The 20,047-nt window shown below is 43.9% G+C and overlaps 1 protein-coding gene across 4 annotated transcripts in view; it reads left to right on the top strand.

The window, feature by feature from the left end:
• slc25a21 (solute carrier family 25 member 21) overlaps positions 1-19,679 on the top strand; it is a 196,604-nt gene extending 176,925 nt beyond the window's left edge. For all 4 annotated transcript variants that reach the window (XM_071365363.1, XM_071365360.1, XM_071365362.1 and 1 more), the window contains 5 exons: positions 6,985-7,092; positions 7,465-7,629; positions 13,465-13,646; positions 14,547-14,599; positions 18,782-19,679. In XM_071365363.1, the coding sequence (XP_071221464.1) occupies positions 6,985-7,092; positions 7,465-7,629; positions 13,465-13,646; positions 14,547-14,599; positions 18,782-18,843 (570 nt within the window). In that variant the 3' untranslated portion in view covers positions 18,844-19,679. The remainder of the gene's footprint in view (positions 1-6,984; positions 7,093-7,464; positions 7,630-13,464; positions 13,647-14,546; positions 14,600-18,781) is intronic.
• Positions 19,680-20,047: the final 368 nt, after the last annotated feature.

Genomic DNA, 20,047 nt, shown 5'->3' with positions numbered 1-20,047 from the left:
TTCAGCTGCATACCCTGAACAGGATGACACACACCCACACACACACACATACAGTACAAAACACACACACAGGTACAGGGGCACTTAACAGACAGACAGACAGACAGGAGGACAAAGCAAGAGAGTAATGACCTGCAGACTTGTTCCTGACGTTTTCCCATTACGCCTGTCGCAGAGCACACACACGCATGCAGTACAAGCCACACACACATCGTGCACACACACACACACACATGCATACACACACCTGGACCTGCACCTGGACAAGAGGAATACTTATGTCAGAATGGTGTTCATCGAGTACAGTTCTGCTTTCAATACTATAGTGCCCTCCAAGCTTGTCACTGAGCTCAGGGCCCTGGGTCTGAACCCCTCTCTGTGCAACTGAGTCCTAGACTTCCTGACGGACTGATGCCAGGTGGTGAGGATAGGCAACATCTCCGCCACGCTGATCCTCAACACGGGGGTCCCACAGGGTTGTGTGCTCTTCCCCCTCCTGTACTCCCTGTTCCCCCACGACTACCTGGCTACGCACAATCTCAAACTCAATCATCTGACGACATGATAGTGGTGTGCCTGATTACCAACAACGACGAGACAGCCTACAGGTTAGATCCCTGGCGGAAAATAGCCTCTCCCTCAACGTCAAAACAAAGGAGCTGATCGTTCACTACAGGAGACGGAAGAGGGAGCGCGCCCCCATCCCCATAGACATGTCCGCAGTGGAGAGGGTCAAAAGCTTCATGTTCCTTGGCGTGCACATCACCGAGGACCTGAAATAGTCCCATCATACTGACACCGTGGTGAAGAACGCACAACAGCGCCTCTTCAACCTCAGGCGGCTGAAGAAATTCTGCATGGCCCGTAAGTCCAGGCTGTATCACAACCGACTATGATTGGGAGTCCCATAGGGTGGCGCACAATTGGCCCAGCGTCGTCATTGTAAATAATAATTTGTTCTTAACTGACTCACCTAGTTAAATGAAGGTTAATTTTTTTAAAGACCTTAAACTCCCAACAGATGCAACATTGAGAGCATTCTGTCGGGCTGCATCCCCGCCTGGTACGGCGATTGCACCTCTCCAGAGGGTGGTGCGGTCAGCCCAACGCATCGCCAGAGGCACACAGTCTGCCCTCCAGGACAGTTACAGCATGCGGTGTCAAAGGAAGGCCAAGAAGATCATTAAGGACCTCAGCCAGCCGAGCCACAGTTCAGTCTACTACCATCTAGTAGACCGAGACAGTACAGGACCGACAGACTGAGAAACAGCTAATATCACCAGGCCATCAAACTGTTAAACAGCCATCACTAGCCGGCTACCTGCCTGGTACTCAGCTCTGCACCTTGAGACTAGTGTTCCATCTATATAAAGTCGTTGAACACTGGTCACCTCATATTCTGTTTATGTACTGTTGTTTACTCACCGTGTATGTGCAGTTGAAGTCGGAAGTTTACATACACTTAGGTTGCAGTCATTAAAACTAGTTTTTCAACCACTCCACAAATTTCTTGTTAAACTATAGTTTTGGCAAGTCGGTTAGGACATCTACTTTGTACATGACACAAGTTATTTTTCCAACAATTGTTTACAGACAGATTATTTCACTTATAATTCCAGTGGGTCAGAAGTTTACATACCCTAAGTTGACTGTGCCTTTAAACAGCTTGGAAAATTCCAGAAAATGATGTCATGGCTTTAGAAGCTTCTGATAGGCTAATTGACATAGTTTGAGTCAATTGGAGGTGTACCTGTGGATGTATTTCAAGGCCTACCTTCAAACTCACTGCCTCTTTGCTTGACATCATGGGAAAATCAAAAGAAATCAGCCAAGACCTCAGAAAACAATTGTAGACCTCCACAAGTCTGGTTCATTCTTGGGAGCAATTTCCAAACGCCTGAAGGTACCACGATCATCTGTACAAACAATAGTACGCAAGTATAAACACCATGGGACCACGCAGCCGGCATACCGCTCAGGAATTAGACGCGTTCTGTCTCCTAGAGATGAACGTACTTTGGTGCGAAAAGTGCAAATCAATCCCAGAACAACAGCAAAGGACCTTGTGAAGATGCTGGAGGAAACAGGTACAAAAGTATCTATATCCACAGTAAAACAAGTCCTATATCGACATAACCTGAAAGGCCGCTCAGCAAGGAAGAAGCCAGTGCTCCAGAACCACCATAAAAAAGCCAGACTACGGTTTGCAATAGCTCATCCTAATATACCTAATACTGTACATGCACTACATGGCCAAGTATGTGGACACCCCTTCAAATTAGTGGATTCGGCTATTTCAGCCACACCCGTTGCTGACAGGTGTATAAAATTGAGCACACCGCCATGCAATCTCCATAGGGTAACATTGGCAGTAGAATGGCCTATACTGAAGAGCTCAGTGACTTTCAATGTGGCACCGTCATAGGATGCAACCTTTCCAACAAGTCAGTTCTTCAAATGTTTTCCCTGCACCAATCAACTGTAAGTGTTGTTATTGTGAAATGTAAATGTCTAGGAGGAACAACTACTCAGCCGCGAAGTGGTAGGCCACACAAGCTCACAGAATGGGACTGCCGAGGGCTGAAGTATGTACCGCGTAAAGATCGTCTGTCCTCGGTTGCAACACTCACGACCGAGTTCCAAACTGCCTCTGGATGCAACGTCAGCACAATAACTGTTTGTCGGGAGCTTCATGAAATGGGTTTCCATGCCGAGCAGCCGCACACAAGCCTAAGATGCGCAATGACAAGCGTCGGCTGGAGTGATGTAAAGCTCGGCATTGGACTCTGGAGCAGTGGAAACGTGTTCTCTGGAGTGATGAATCACGCTTCACCATCTGTCAGTCCGACAGTCGAATCTGGGTTAGGCGGATGCCAGGAGAACGCTACCTGCCCCAATGCCCCAACTGTAAACTTTGGTGGAGGAATAATGGTCCGGGGCTGTTTTTCATGGTTCAGGCTCCTTAGTTCCAGTGAAGGGAAATCTTAATGCTACAGCATACAATGACATTCTGGACGATTCTGTGCTGGCAACCGTTTGGAGAAGGCCCTTTCCTGTTTCAGCATGACATTGAGATGTGTAGAAGAACTTGACTGGCTTGCACAGAGCCCTGACCTCAACCCCGCTAAACTCCTTTGGGATGAATTGGAATGCCGACTGTGAGCCAGGCCTAATCGCCCAACATCAGTGCCCGACCTCACTAATCCTCTTGTGGCTGAACGGAAGAAAGTCCCCGCAGTAATGTTCCAACATCTTCCCAGAAGAGTGGAGGCTGTTATAGTAGCAAAGGGGGCACCACCTCCATATTAATGCCCATGATTTTGGAATGAGATGTTCGACGAGCAGGTGTCCACATACTTAAAAAAAAAGAATCTTAACAAATTATATACTGTCTATACACACCATGTATTTATATTCTTGATTCTCACACATGCTCACTCTAATACAGTGCCTTCAGAAAGTATTCAGACCCCTTGACTTATTCCACGTTTTGTTGTGTTACAGCCTGAATTCAAAATGTATTAAATATTGTATTTTTTTACCCATCTACACACAATACCCCATAATGACAAAGTAAAAACATGGTTTAAGGAATTTGAGCAAATTGATTGAAAATGAAATACAGAAATATCTCATTTACATAAGTATTCACACCCATGAGTCAATAATTTGTAGGAGCACCTTTGGCAAAGATTTCAGCTGTGACACTTTCTTGGTAAGTCTCTTAAGAGCTTTCAACACCTGGATTGTGCAACATTTGCCCATTATTCTTTAAAGAAAATGTGTAACGAACGTCGTCGGGAGAAGGAGAAGAGGACCAAGGTGCAGTGTGGTAAGTGTTCATATTACACTCGACAAAACAACAAAAACGACAAACGAACAGTCCTGTAAGGTGAACACACAAAACAGAAAACAAGGACAACATAGAACACCAGACATAGAATGCCCACCCAAACTCACGCCCTGACCAACCAAAATAGAGACATAAAAAGGATCTCTACGGTCAGGGCGTGACAAAATGTCAAGCTCTGTCAAATTAGTTGTTGACTATTGCTTAGATAACCATTTTCAGGTCTTGCCATTATATTTTCAAGTAGATTTAAGTCTAAACTGTAACTCGGCCACATTCATCGTCTTCTTGGTACGCAACTCCAATGTAGATTTGGCCTTGTGTTTTAGGTTATTGTCCTGCTGAAAGGTGAATTAATCTTCCAGTGTCTGGTGGAAAGCAGACTGAACCAGGTTTTCCTCTAGGATTTTGCCTGTGCTTAGCTCCATTCTGTTTATTTATTATCCTGAAAAACTCCACAGTACTTAATGATTACAAGCATAACCATAACGTGATGCAGCCACCACTATGCTTGAAAATATGGAGAGTGTTACTCTGTAATGTTTGTATTAGATTTGCCCCAAAAATAACACTTTGTCTTCAAGACAAAAAGTTAATTGCTTGCAACATTTTTTGCAATATTACTTCAGTGCCTTGTTGCAAACAAGATGCATGTTTTGGAATATTTGTATTCTGTACAGGCTTCCTTCTTTTCACTCTGTCAATTAGGTTAGTATTGTGGAGTAACTATAATGTTGTTGATCTATCCTCAGTTTTGTCCTATCACAGCCATTAAACTCTGTAACTGGTATAAAGTCACCATTGGCCTCGTGGTGAAATCCCTGAGCAGTTTCCTTCCTCTCCGGCAACTGAGTTAGGAAGGACACCTGTATCTTTGTAGTGACTGGGCGTATTAATACACCATCCAAAGTGTAATTAAAGAACTTTACCATGCTCAAAGGAATATTCAATGTCTGTTTTTTTAACCCATCTACCAATAGGTGCCCTTCGTTGCAAGGCATTTGAAAACCTCCCTGGTCTTTGTGATTGAATCTGTGTTTGAAATTCACTGCTTGACTGAGGGACCTTACAATTACCTGTATGTGTGGGGTACAGAGTGTGGCGGTTCTAGCTAAAACTATATAAATATAAAAATATATACAAAAATAAGACTCATAAATATCATAAAGAAGTAACAAAGACAAATAGAAACAAATTTGTGTTGATTTGGCACTCGAGCATCAATACATTACCCATCCACCAACACTGTCAACCAAGAGTCAAGACTAAACCAATTCACCTTGGTGGTGTGCAGACTGGTTTAATATTATTCTTAAAGATTTCACACAAACCAGAAAAAAATACAAAAATATGTCTGTGAAACTATATATTCACAGTATTATGAATGAATTGTGGTTTATTTGGTAGCATTTCGTAGTGTGACTGATTTTACTAATTGCATTAGTACTGTACAAAGTTAGAGGTGCGCTATTTGATAGATTCCCCCGCTCCCCCTACCTCGGGCTTCCATTGGGGTGACCTGAGGTCAACCTACCCCCGCTCCCCTCCCCATCTCGTACTTCTGAGTTGGAGACCTTCCCAGGCAGTAGCCTGCCTAGCTCACAAACTAGAATCAGGGCGCCCACTCCGACAAGGTTAATTGACCCACAGTCCCACACGGTGACATCATATCATTGACGTGACGTTCAAATGAGCGATAGAAAACCGATCGTACAAATGTCACCATTCCAACATTTTTGGTGCAGGTGCCCTGTGCCGCCCTGGGCAGCTGCCCATGTCGCCTATACCTAAATCCGCCACTGGGCACAGAGATGAGATAGTTATTACAAAATCATGTTAAACACTATTACTGCACACAGAGTAAGTCCATGCAGCGTATTATGTGACTTGTTAAGCAAATCTTTACTCCTGAACTTATTTAGGCTTGCCAGAACTAAGGGGTTAAATACTTATTGACTCAAGACATTTAATCTTTTCATTTTTTATTCATTTGTACAAAATAAAATAAAAAAATATGCCACTTTCACGTTATTGGGTATTGTGCCAGTCACCAAAAATCTAAATGTAATCCATTTGAAATTCAGGCTGTAACACAACAAAATGTGGAATAAGTCAAGGGTGTGAATACCTTCTGAAGACTTGATTTCTTGATTCTTGTTTAGATTTTTTAGATTATTTTGTATTGAGAGTTATTTGTATTGTATTTGCGAGACATTCTACTGCACTGTTGGTAACATAAGCATTTCTGCTTAAGCATTTCTGCACCTGCCGTAACACCTGCAAATATGTGTACGTGGCCAAGAAACGTTGATATGATGCATGCACACACACACGTATGCATGCACACACACACGTATGCATGCACACACACACACACACACACACATCATACGCTGGTCTTTTCCCCTCGACACACATCGACACACATTGACCACCCTTCGCTGTACGTCAAACACACACTTAAGTACTTCATGCTAAATGTCCATTCGATTGGACTGTTTTACTTTTCTGGAGAAACGGTCGCTTCACCCCTCTTCCACCAGTCGTCTTGGGCTTTTCCCCTTGTTTTTGAAAGCGACAACTTCCTCCACCAGTCCAACAGTTCTCTTACAAGAACAGATCCGCCTTTGCGTCCTCCTCATCCGTCGTCGACGTTTATGACATCCGCCTCTCCTTTCTCTCACTCGCTCTTTCATTCAGCCCCTTCTCTCCCTCTATCCACCGCTTTGTTAGCTCTTTACATTTGTAGACATGCAACAATGGCTGTCACAGCATGACTGAGACTGATGTCCTATGTCCGTGTGTGAGAGAGACTGGTTTCTGTCAAAGCCATATGCCCTGTATGCCATGAAGCTTTCAGTTGTACTGTTGTCTTAAACACACTACTGTGCTCACAATGTAAACCCATATAATCCATCTTATACTATATATCTTATGTATGTACACCTTATAAACAAATACGCCCTGTACCTTTCCCTGTGGCTACCTGCCCTTCTCTGTTTCTGTCTTCCCTCTGTCCTTTTCCTTCCCTGTTGATGTCGAACTTTAATCTTGTATTTCACTCCTGTATGTCTCCCTCTTTAACCATCTCCCTCTTTCTCTCCTGCTTTCCCCCTCCCTTCCTCTCTCCCCAGGCTCTGTCAGTAGCAGGTCTAGGGTGCGGTCTGACCGAGGCATTGGTGGTCAACCCATTTGAAGTGGTCAAAGTCGGCCTGCAGGCCAACAGAGATTCTTTCCAAGTGGTGAGATTCAAAAGCACTGTTTAATAGGAACTTAATACACTGCAATATCTCACTGTTGTCACTTACGATGGCCCGAATCCTAACTTGAGATCTGCATTCTTAACTTGCCCTTTACCATTGATGTTTATCTTGACAGTCACCATTGACACCGATGCTTGGTTTTGCGATAGTCGAGTTAAGGATTCCGCCCTTATAGTGGATCTTTGCTCTTCTCAGTCACTGACGCGTGCTCCCATACGGCATGCAGCCTTCCATGTGTTCTTGAGGTCGTTTTCTTAACTGTTTATTTTACTCTCATAAAGTAGAACTATTTTATTCTCCGTCATTGACATTGTGCTCTTTTCTTCTCTTCCTGACCTTGCCCCTATACAGCAGCCCTCCACGTTTGCCCAAGCACGGCACATCATCAACGCAGACGGCTTTGGCCTGCGAGGGCTGAATAAAGGGTTAACGTCGACCCTGGGGCGCCACGGCGTCTTTAACATGATCTACTTTGGATTCTACTTCAACGTCAAGGACGCCATTCCTGCCAGCCAGGTATCAGGAGATTAGATTGAATGTGCCGGTCTGTGTTGTTGCTGTCCTGGCCTGTATCTCTGTTGGTTTTTTCCATCGACTTTCCGTTTTTACACCAAACAGACCAAGGACTTTTGACTTTCCTTTACATTAGATCAGTTGGATGTAACTGTATGTGTACAGTGTTTTTTTTGTGTGTTAAGTTGTATTGTAGGTCATAGACTATATATTCCTAAACCAAACTGCCCAGCCACCAAGTGACTTTCCCTTACAGTAGATCTAATTGTTATGTCCTGTCCATAGACAAAGCCAGGCCTATTAATCACTTTGAGAGCCTTTCAAACAGCCTCTCAGTCTAATATACTGGATAAGTGGCTCTCAGCCACTTAGCAACAGGCCTGTGAAAATACCAATTTTATGGCAGTTGGATTGGTTAGCCATGCTCTAGGTACTACAGTTGGATTGGTTAGCCATGCTCTAGGTACTACCGTTGGATTGGTTAGCCATGCTCTAGGTACTACAGTTGGATTGGTTAGCCATGCTCTAGGTACTACAGTTGGATTGGTTAGCCATGCTCTAGGTACTACAGTTGGATTGGTTAGCCATGCTCTAGGTACTACAGTTGGATTGGTTAGCCATGCTCTATGTACTACAGTTGGATTGGTTAGCCATGCTCTAAATACTACAGTTGGATTGGTTAGCCATGCTCTAGGTACTACAGTTGGATTGGTTAGCCATGCTCTAGGTACTACAGTTGGATTGGTTAGCCATGCTCTAGGTACTACAGTTGGATTGGTTAGCCATGCTCTAGGTACTAAAGTTGGATTGGTTAGCCATGCTCTAGGTACTACAGTTGGATCGGTTAGCCATGCTCTAGGTACTACAGTTGGATTGGTTAGCCATGCTCTAGGTACTACAGTTGGATCGGTTAGCCATGCTCTAGGTACTACAGTTGGATCGGTTAGCCATGCTCTAGGTACTACAGTTGGATTGGTTAGCCATGCTCTAGGTACTACAGTTGGATTGGTTAGCCATGCTCTAGGTACTACAGTTGGATCGGTTAGCCATGCTCTAGGTACTACAGTTGGATCGGTTAGCCATGCTCTAGGTACTACAGTTGGATCGGTTAGCCATGCTCTAGGTACTACAGTTGGATCGGTTAGCCATGCTCTAGGTACTACAGTTGGATTGGTTAGCCATGCTCTAGGTACTACAGTTGGATTGGTTAGCCATGCTCTAGGTACTACAGTTGGATTGGTTAGCCATGCTCTAGGTACTACAGTTGGATTGGTTAGCCATGCTCTATGTACTACAGTTGGATTGGTTAGCCATGCTCTAGGTACTACAGTTGGATTGGTTAGCCATGCTCTAGGTACTACAGTTGGATCGGTTAGCCATGCTCTAGGTACTACAGTTGGATCGGTTAGCCATGCTCTAGGTACTACAGTTGGATTGGTTAGCCATGCTCTAGGTACTACAGTTGGATTGGTTAGCCATGCTCTAGGTACTACAGTTGGATTGGTTAGCCATGCTCTAGGTACTACAGTTGGATTGGTTAGCCATGCTCTAGGTACTACAGTTGGATTGGTTAGCCATGCTCTAGGTACTACAGTTGGATTGGTTAGCCATGCTTTAGGTACTACAGTTGGATTGGTTAGCCATGCTCTAAGTACTACAGTTGGATCGGTTAGCCATGCTCTAGGTACAACAGTTGGATCGGTTAGCCATGCTCTAGGTACTACAGTTGGATCGGTTAGCCATGCTCTAAGTACTACAGTTGGATCGGTTAGCCATGCTCTAAGTACTACAGTTGGATTGGTTAGCCATGCTCTAGGTACTACAGTTGGATTGGTTAGCCATGCTCTAGGTACTACAGTTGGATTGGTTAGCCATGCTCTAGGTACTACAGTTGGATCGGTTAGCCATGCTCTATGTACTACAGTTGGATCGGTTAGCCATGCTCTAGGTACTACAGTTGGATTGGTTAGCCATGCTCTAGGTACTACAGTTGGATTGGTTAGCCATGCTCTAGGTACTACAGTTGGATTGGTTAGCCATGCTCTAGGTACTACAGTTGGATTGGTTAGCCATGCTCTAGGTACTACAGTTGGATTGGTTAGCCATGCTCTAGGTACTACAGTTGGATTGGTTAGCCATGCTCTAAGTACTACAGTTGGATTGGTTAGTCATGCTCTAGGTACTACAGTTGGATTGGTTAGCCATGCTCTAGGTACTACAGTTGGATTGGTTAGCCATGCTCTAGGTACTACAGTTGGATTGGTTAGCCATGCTCTAGGTACTACAGTTGGATTGGTTAGCCATGCTCTAGGTACTACAGTTGGATTGGTTAGCCATGCTTTAGGTACTACAGTTGGATTGGTTAGCCATGCTCTAAGTACTACAGTTGGATCGGTTAGCCATGCTCTAGGTACAACAGTTGGATCGGTTAGCCATGCTCTAGGTACTACAGTTGGATCGGTTAGCCATGCTCTAAGTACTACAGTTGGATCGGTTAGCCATGCTCTAAGTACTACAGTTGGATTGGTTAGCCATGCTCTAGGTACTACAGTTGGATTGGTTAGCCATGCTCTAGGTACTACAGTTGGATTGGTTAGCCATGCTCTAGGTACTACAGTTGGATCGGTTAGCCATGCTCTATGTACTACAGTTGGATTGGTTAGCCATGCTCTAGGTACTACAGTTGGATTGGTTAGCCATGCTCTAGGTACTACAGTTGGATTGGTTAGCCATGCTCTAGGTACTAAAGTTGGATTGGTTAGCCATGCTCTAGGTACTACAGTTGGATTGGTTAGCCATGCTCTATGTACTACAGTTGGATTGGTTAGCCATGCTCTAGGTACTACAGTTGGATTGGTTAGCCATGCTCTAGGTACTACAGTTGGATTGGTTAGCCATGCTCTAGGTACTACAGTTGGATTGGTTAGCCTAAATACTGCAGTCAGTGAGGCAACTGAGAGGAAGGGAAATCAGAGAGGAGTTGGGTAGAGTGCCGCTAATACCTCGTCTGTTTGCTCTCTACAACATCCTCAGAGGTTCACGTTACACATCCGGCATAGAGGGCCTGATTCCCAAACAAAAGTACATTTTGTTGAATGGAAACGTTACCATACGCCAGCCTGTTCACCGTGTATAAACTGGAGACGGCATTAGGGCTTGCGTCCCAAATGTCACCCTACTCCAGATACTGTGCACTACTTTTGACCAGAGCCCTATGGGCCCTGGTCAAAAGTAGTGCACTACATCTGGAATAGGATGCCATTTGGGATGCATCCTAGATGAACTTCCATGGACTAATTGAAAGCAGACAGTGTGTTATTATTTCAGGAGGAAGTTAGTTCTACAGTGGGGTAGATGTGGAAGCCGTATTTTTATTGGGTGAATTCACCCCTGGTCTGCATGATTCTGGCATTTATGGATGGCGCTTATGGATAGTTATTATCATGCGTGAACTGTATTAAAGTGGTCATAGAGGGAAAATGACCACTTCTTAGGCTTGGTTATCTTAGCTTCTGAGAGCGATCCTTTGGGGAAAACCAGTCATATCTCTCTATGCAGGAATTTTCCTACTGACTCAGAATGGCTGGTATTTAGACGGAATCATTATGAGATGGAAAAAGGGGGTCATATAAGTCTAACTATGCATTATAACTGCATCATAATGCATTATACCTACCTGCAGGCTTGGCTGGAGTTGAGCCTGTTTTAGGTGAAGCTCAGCCCGTTGTGTAGTTACAGGACAGATATAAGTTGCTCCAGCAGAGACAGGCTGGGCTGATTATTGAACCCCTTCAAAGGCTTTTGTTAGCAGGGTGAGCAATGAGCATCGCAACTCAGTCGTGTCGGCAGTCAAATTCACTGTGCCACGTTCATGTGCATTTGAATGGGCTGTTCCTAACACAGTGCTTTCCGAAGTGAATGTGTGAGTTGGTGCTTATTGTAAGTACATGTTGGTGTACAGAGGCCAGACTAACATGTAACCTCCTCGGTAACTAAAACGTCACCTCCTGCTTGAGTACCCCAACTCTTTTATGAGTACCGGTACTGTAAAACTTAAACGAGTACCGGAAATTTTTATTCCACTTCAAGCAGTTCCGTACTCCACATTCTACTTAAAAAGAAAAAAAACAACTCTAAGATGATCTGTTATTTAACTCAGCAGCACTCAGTGTCCAGATCTTTGACAAGATACAGGCTTGTCCAGGATCTGCGTTTCTATAGGCTTCTGTCATTTGTTTAAAAAAATATATATATCCTGACCAATTAACCTTCAGAGTTCTCTGGGCCGACCGGGACTTCTCTGTCTCTCTTTGGTACAGTAACACACACACACACACACACACACACACACACACACACACACACACACACACACACACACACACACACACACACACACACACACACACACACACACACACACACACACACACACAGTAATACCCCTGTGCTGCAGAGAGAGTCAATGCCCAATTAGACTAAATTGTCCCCATATGCCTCCGCCAGTCTGCCTGCATGAACCCTGTTTATAAATCCTCTCTCTCTCTAGCAAGCGCACGAACAGACATGTGCTTCAGCCAATCAGAGAGGTGGAAACTGCAGTCAGGAAGCGCTAATTTGCCCCTTTGCTACCATAAAATGATCAGGGTTTTCATGCCAGCTTTGCTTTGCAATCATATGCATGAGTCAGAGTCATTGCTCTCTCTCTCTAACCCCCCCCCCTCTAATTCTCCAAAATGTACGATCTTTGTACCCATGTGCAGTTTCAAACCGTAGTCTGGCATTTTTATGGTCGTTTCGGAGCAGTTGCTTCTTCCTTGCTGAGTGGCCTTTCAGGTTATGTCGATATAGGACTCGTTTTACTGTGGATATAGATACTTTTGTACCCGTTTCCTCCAGCATCTTCACAGGGTCCTTTGCTGTTGTTCTGGGATTGATTTGCACTTTTCGCACCAAAGTACGTTCATCTCTAGGAGACAGAACGCGTCTCCTTCCTGAGCGGGATGACGGCTACGTGGTCCCATGGTGTTTATACTTGCGTACTATTGTTTGTACAGATGAACGTCATACCTTCAGGCGTTTGGAAATTGCTCCCAAGGATGAACCAGACTTGTGGAGGTATACAATTGTTTTTCTGAGGTCTTGGCTGATTTCTTTTGATTTTCCCATGATGTCAAGCAAAGAGGCAGTGAGTTTGAAGGTAGGCCTTGAAATACATCCACAGGTACACCTCCAATTAACTCAAATGATGTCAATTAGCCAATCAGAAGCTTCTAAAGCCATGACATCATTTTCTGGAATTTTCCAAGTTGTTTAAAGGCACAGTCAACTTAGTGTATGTAAACTTCTGACCCACTGGAATTGTGATACAGTGAATTATAAGTGAAATAATCTGTCTGTAAACAATTGCTGGAAAAGTTACTTGTGTCATGTACAAAGTAGATGTCCTAAGCGACTTGCCAAAACTATAGTTTGTTAGAAAGAAATTTGTTGAGTGGTTGAAAAACAAGTTTTAATGACTCCAACCTAAGTGTATGTAAACTTCCGACTTCAACTGTAGATATCACTATCTCTTTCTTTCATATAAAACAATGACCTGGAGCAGGCAGATTATAAAATAGAAAAAGATGTCCAGGCAGATAAATGAGAGAGGGACATCCATGGATACAGCTGCAGCACAGACCTCTGTCTCTTTAGTGAACATCTCTCTCCCTCCGCCTATCTCTCTCCCATCTCTCGCTCTTCTATGTCTCTCTTCTTTGTCCCTGTCTCACTCTCTCTTCTTTGTCCCTGTCTCACTCTGTTCTATGTCCCTGTCTCTCCCTTTTCCCCTGGCAGGACCCAACCCTGGAGTTCCTGAGGAAGTTTGCTATTGGCCTGGCCTCAGGAACCATCTCTTCCTGTGTCAACATTCCTTTCGACGTGGCCAAAAGCCGCATCCAGGCTCCCCAGCCCATACCGGGAGAGGTCAAGTACCGGACCTGCTTCCAGACCATGGGCCTGGTCTACCGGGAGGAGGGGTACGTATGGAGTGCTGAAGTCAGGGAGGTTGCCTCAGCCTGGACTCTAACCCGGGTCCAGCGACTCAACCCCTTAGCCATTACGCCAAGAGATCTGAACCTCTTGATGTGGTTCCTAGGTGTTGTTGGGTCGACTAGTGTATTGTCTGGGGCCTAGGGGGGGGGGGGGGGCTGATGCTGCTGTAGGAGTGGCACTGACTCACTGCTGCCTTTTCAAGAGGGAGGGGGAGGGAGAGAGAGGGAGAGAGAGAGAGAGGTCTACTCTCAGCCCACTCCGTCCAGTCCCCATGCTCTAACACAACACAGTCGCAGCTAATTAGTGGTCCCTATGGGGGACGTCGTTAAGGCCGTCCTAACGAGCCGCGCGGCGCTCCGCGGGTCAATCTAATCAGACAGAGGGGCAGGGAGGAAGTGGGTCGAGCCTTATTAACGCCATCAGTGGCGGGGGTAGGGGAGCAGGAGCCGTAGTGTGGGACGGGGGAGGGAGGGGTGACGGGTAGGGGAGCAGGAGGCGCCCAGCACCGGCCAGGAACACTGATCACCTTGAAAACATTAGGGTTAGGGCAGATAGTAGGTATACCCTTAAGTTACACTACACTAAACACCAATGGCTATTAGTGTTCTTTCTCTCTCGCTACCTGACCTGCGAGGGAGACAGAAACCGGGCAGGCAGCCGCATCTGCTAAGCCCAATAATGCCAACACTCGTAATTACACACAAGTTAATTCATGCACACGCACAAACACTCACACACACTGTACAGGGATTTAGAATAAAATGGATCCCAGTATTATTTATTTAAAAAAAGTAATGTTATATTTTTTTCTTAGGATATGAAAGTACTAAGACGTCATGCTACTGCCTCTCTCCACATGTAATATTATATTATTATTTCTCCAGATACTTGGCGCTGTACAAAGGACTGATCCCCAAGATCATGAGACTCGGACCAGGTGACGTTCCTACAACTATTCAATTCACTTTCTTCCCAAACGTTTGGTCATGACGGACTGAGAAATGATAATATTGCATTTTTATCAGAGGAGCAATGTTTTTGGTAAAGAGAAGTATGCTATTTGTTACAGGGCATCTTGAATGTTATGGCTAATTTAAGATGTAGCCTACGTCTTTCATCATATTACTAAATGAGAAGTTGATTATACTATATTAGAGATATTTTTTTATCTAGATGTGGTCTTTGCTACTGATAGCCAAACCCTTATCTTGGTATAATAGTTATTACACAGCATGTCCTTCTAAAAATCAGTCTGGACACTCCATATGGCTGGGCGGAATACAGTATTTTACGATTTACCGGTATTGATGCACGGACCGGTTTGGGTTTTTACTTTACCCTCTACACTGAAAAAATATATAAATGCAACATGCCATAATTTCAAATACTTTATTTTTCACGTGACTGGGAATACAGATATGCATCTGTTGGTCAACAGATACCTTAAAGAAGAAGGTAGGTGCGTGGATCAGAAAACCAGTCTATCTGGTGTGACCACCATTTGCCAAATGCAGCGCGACACATCTCCTTCGCATAGAGTTGATCAGGCTGTTGATTGTGGCCTGTGGAATGTTTTCTCACTCCTTTTCAATGGCTGTGCCTAGTTGCTGGATATGGGTGACATGTCTGGTGAGTGTGCAGGCCATGGAAGAACTGGGACATTTTCAGCTTCCAGAAATTGTGTACAGATCCTTGCGACATGGGGCCGTGCATTATCATGCTGAAACATGAGGTGATGGCGGCGGATAAATGGCACGACAATGAGCCTCAGGATCTCATCACGGTATATCTGTGCATTCAAATTGCCATTGAAAATAGAATTGTGTTCATTGTCCGTAGCTTATGCCTGTCCATACCATAACGCCACCACCAACATGAGACACTGTTCACAACGTTGACATCGGCAAACCGCTCGCCCACATGACGCCATACATGCTGTCTGCCATCTGCCCGGTACAGTTGAAACCGGGATTCATCCATGAAGAGCACAGTTTTACAGCGTGCCAGTGGCCATCAAAGGTGAGCATTTGCCCACTGAAGTCTGTTACGATGCCGAACTGCAGTCAGGTCAAGACCCTGGTGAGGACGACGAGCACGCAGATGAGCTTCCCTGAGACTGTTTCTGACAGTTTGTGCAGAAATTCTTTGGTTGTGTAAACCCACAGTTTCATCAGCTGTCCGGGTGGCTGGTCTCAGACTATCCCGCAGGTGAAGAAGCCGGATGTGGAGGTCCTAGGCTGGCGTGGTTACACGTAGTCTGCGGTTGTGAGGCCGGTTGGACGTACTGCCAAAGTCTCTAAAATGACGTTGGAGGCGGCTTATGTTCGAGAAATGAACATTAAATTCTCTGGCAACAGCTCTGGTGGACATTCCTGCAGTCAGCATGCCAATTGCACGCTCCCTCAAAACTTGAGACATCTGTGGCATTGTGTTGTGTGACCTTTTATTGTCCCAAGCACAAGGTGCACCTGTGTAATGATCATGCTGTTTAATCAGTTTCTTGATATGCCACACCTGTCAGGTGGATGGATTATCTTGGCGAAAGAGAAATGCTCACTAACAGGGATGTAAACAAATGTTTGCACAAAATTTGATAGAAAGAAGCTTTTTGTACATATGGAACATTTCTGGGAACTTTTATTTCAGCTCATGAAACACGGGACCAAAACCTTACATGTTGTGTTTATATTTTTGTCCGGTGTATAACGGTATTTGAATGTTTCGTTTGTTAAATGAGATACGCCGTGTGTAACGTCCATTTTCATAGTTTACTTCGCTACTTGAGCCATCTCTCATCTCTCTAACCCCGCCCCCGTCACTCAAGTAGCTAATTTGTTGCTCCTTGACCACGGGACACTTGTGTTCGGTCTGCATGGTCAATGCAGCACATGCAACAATGTTGATGACAACGATGCTGTTTTCACTTCGCTTCTTAATATTAATCCACTAGCGTTCTATAATTAGACTTAGTTTGTGTTTCTTACATCTGCAAACAGCTTGTTTGTCTTTTCTTAGCAAGTTGGGCCAAAATCTTGTTAGACACTAATGCTAATTGCTAGTTACTTGTGTATGTTACATTAAAACTTGAAACTGAAACAGCATGCTGTTTGTGCAACAGTATCTTCTAAATCAAAGAGGAATACGCAAAGCATGAATATGTTAGCTACATGAAGAAAACATTCAATTTAGCCAAAGATTATAGGGTCCCCAAGGAAGCACTTATCAACACTTTGGTTCCTACCCTGTCACAATAACTTCTCCCTGGCATTTTCATTCGTTGTCATGTCAAACAACACTGTATTTAAAGTTGCCACTATTATATTCTAACTATAGAATTAGAATAATCATTCTATTTCCATGATTCAACAGTTCACCTAAATGTTTTGCTCCAAATCACAATTGCAACTTTTGGTTATAAATAAGGCCTAGATTGTTTGTCCATATCGTGCAGCCCTACATGGCAGTGTGTAAATGATATCAAATGAGTTCAGGAAATGCAGAAATTTATAAAAAATTGTGAGCATTTCTTTGGGGTTGAAATTTAATCAAACTGTATAAAACAATGGATAAAGTCCCATTGAAATCACTTAGAATGTACAGTGCCTTTGGAAAGTATTCAGACTCCTTAACATTTTCCCTTTTTTTTTTTACATCACAGCCTTATTCTAAAATGGATTAAATAAAAAAAATCCTTATCAATCTACACACAATACCACATAATGACAAAGCAAAAACTGGTTTTTAGAAATGTTTGCAAATGTATTTAAAATAAAAAACAAATACCTTATTTACATAAGTATTCAGACCCTTTGCTATGAGACTTGAAATTGAGCTCAGGTGCATCCTGTTTCCATTGATCGTCCTTGAGATGTTTCTACAACTTGATCAGAGTCCACTTGTGGTAAATTCAATTGATTGTACATGATTTGGTAAGGCACACACCTTTCTATATAAGGTCCCACAGTTGACAGTGATTGTCAGAGCAAAAACCAAGCCATGAGGTCGAAGGAATTGTACGTAGAGCTTAGAGACAGGATTATGTCGAGACACAGATCTGGGGAAGGGTACCACAAAATGTCTGCAGCATTGAAGGTCCCCAAGAACACAGTGGCATCCATCATTCTTAAATGGAAGAAGTTTGGAACCACCAAGACTCTTCCTACAGCTGGCTGCCAGGCCAAACTGAGCAATCAGGGGGAGAAGGGCCTTGGTCATGTAGGTGACCAAGAACCCAATGATCACTCTGACAGAGCTACATAGTTCCTCTGTGGAGATGGGAGAACCTTCCAAAAGAACAACCATCTCTGCAGCATTCCACCAATCAGGCCTTTATGGTAGAGTGGACAGATGGAAGCCACTCTTCAGTAAAAGGCACATGACAGCCCGCTTGGAGTTTGTCAAAAGGCACCTAAAGACTCTCAGACCATGAGAAACAAGATTCTCTGCTCTGATAAAACCAAGATTGAACTCTTTGGCCTGAATGCCAAGCATCATGTCTGGCGGAAACCTGGCACCATCCCTACGGTGAAGCATGGTGGTGGCAGCATCATTCTGCGGGGATGTTTTTCAGCGGCAGGGACCTCGAGACTAGTCAGGTACCCAAGAAGAGTCGAGGCTGTAATTGCTGCCAAAGGTGCTTCAACAAAGTACTGAGTAAAGGTTCTGAATACTTATGTAAATGTGATATTTCCGTTTTGTATTATTCATACATTTGTAAAATAAAAAATTTTTAAACAGTTTTTGCTTCGTCATTATGGGGTATTGTGTGCAGATTGATGAGGGGAAAAAACGATTTAATGCATTTAAGAATAAGGCTGTAACGTAACAAAATGTGGGAAAAGTCAAGGGGTCTGAATACTTTTCGAATGCAGTGTTTGTGTTGCAACCATAGGGTCACTCACTACTCATAAAGCAAAATGAGACCTTTTATTAATCAAAAACATAAAATAATGTTAAATACCGTCATACCGTCCAATTCTTTTTAATACCATATGATATGATATTTTGGCCATGTCGCCCAGCCCTACAACTCCACACATGGAATTAGATTACATTATTAGTATTATAATTTGTAGTATTGTATTCATCTCTATGCCCCGTTGTCTTCTCCTCCTCCTAGGTGGAGCTGTGATGCTGCTGGTGTATGAATACGTATCTGGATGGTTAAATGAGAACTGGTGATGAGAAGAAGCCCACCAGGCAGCCTATTAGGATGCCCACCAGGCAGCTGCCTTAAGGGGCCTGCTGTCTCAGGTTCCAACATCCACAGGCCTCCCTAAACCCTGTGACCTCCAACTGTTCCAGCTAGTGCCCGTCCCATACATACAACCAAAGTATGACCAGAGTGTAACCATTGTACAACCAGAATGCAACCATAGTATAACCAGAAGACAACCATAGTACAACCATAATACAACCGTAGTATAACCGGAATAGAACCATATCGCAAAACACTGATCTGTTATCCATATTACGTTCTCCATTACAATCAATAATAATCCACCTCGACAAATCAAGGCCCTGCCTCATTTAATACACAAACATTATTGGGAACAACTTACACATCTAATACAATAGCCATGCATGCCATTACATACTGTGTGCATAGATGAGTCCTATATTGTATCTCGCTGCCATACTAATGTCAACCTATTTAACGTACAGGGGATTTAGTGTCCACTACAAACTATTACACACACACAACCACGGTGTTCCAAGCCCAAATGTCCAGATTACACACACACACACACACACACACGCTCCACTCACAGTGCATTCATTCAAAGACGACTTCACATAAACAGAATCAGGCACAGGATGAAGCCTCCTGTAAAATTCTGCCATTTTTGTACACATTGAATAGAAGTGACAAAATCATCATAGAAGACACTAGAGACTCGCATTGATATCTTGAAATAGTTTGTGATTTTAATGTATTCTGTCATAGCATATCTTTTTCAAAGTCCCTATGAAGCTGCCTACTTGTATGTGACAGATTAAAACGCATCAAACTTGAAGTGTGTGTGTGTGTGTTTGTGTGTGGGAGAGAGAGAGAGAGAGAGAGAGAGAGATGTGTGTGCGTGCATGAGTGTGTGTTCCTGTCAGCCATAGAAGCTGTTAGCCAAGAGTGTGCCTTCATATCAGTCTCCTCTCTGGGTCTGTGGGGCTAACTGAATCACTGGTGCAGCATAGCTTACAACAAACTAAAGTAACAACCTCAAGATATTCAAATATTTGAGCAGAGAATGGAGTCTACAACACACTCTCTCATTCTGCTCTATATCTCCTGTTGGCACTCTCTCTCTCTCTCTCTCTCTCACACACACACACACACACACACACACACACACACACACACACACACACACACACACACACACACACA

This window comes from Salvelinus alpinus, chromosome 25 (genome assembly GCF_045679555.1).
Source record: "Salvelinus alpinus chromosome 25, SLU_Salpinus.1, whole genome shotgun sequence".
NCBI classification, from domain to species: Eukaryota; Metazoa; Chordata; class Actinopteri; order Salmoniformes; family Salmonidae; genus Salvelinus; species Salvelinus alpinus.
The sequence above is the reverse complement of the archived record's forward strand: the minus strand, read 5'-3'. Positions and strand labels throughout refer to the sequence as shown.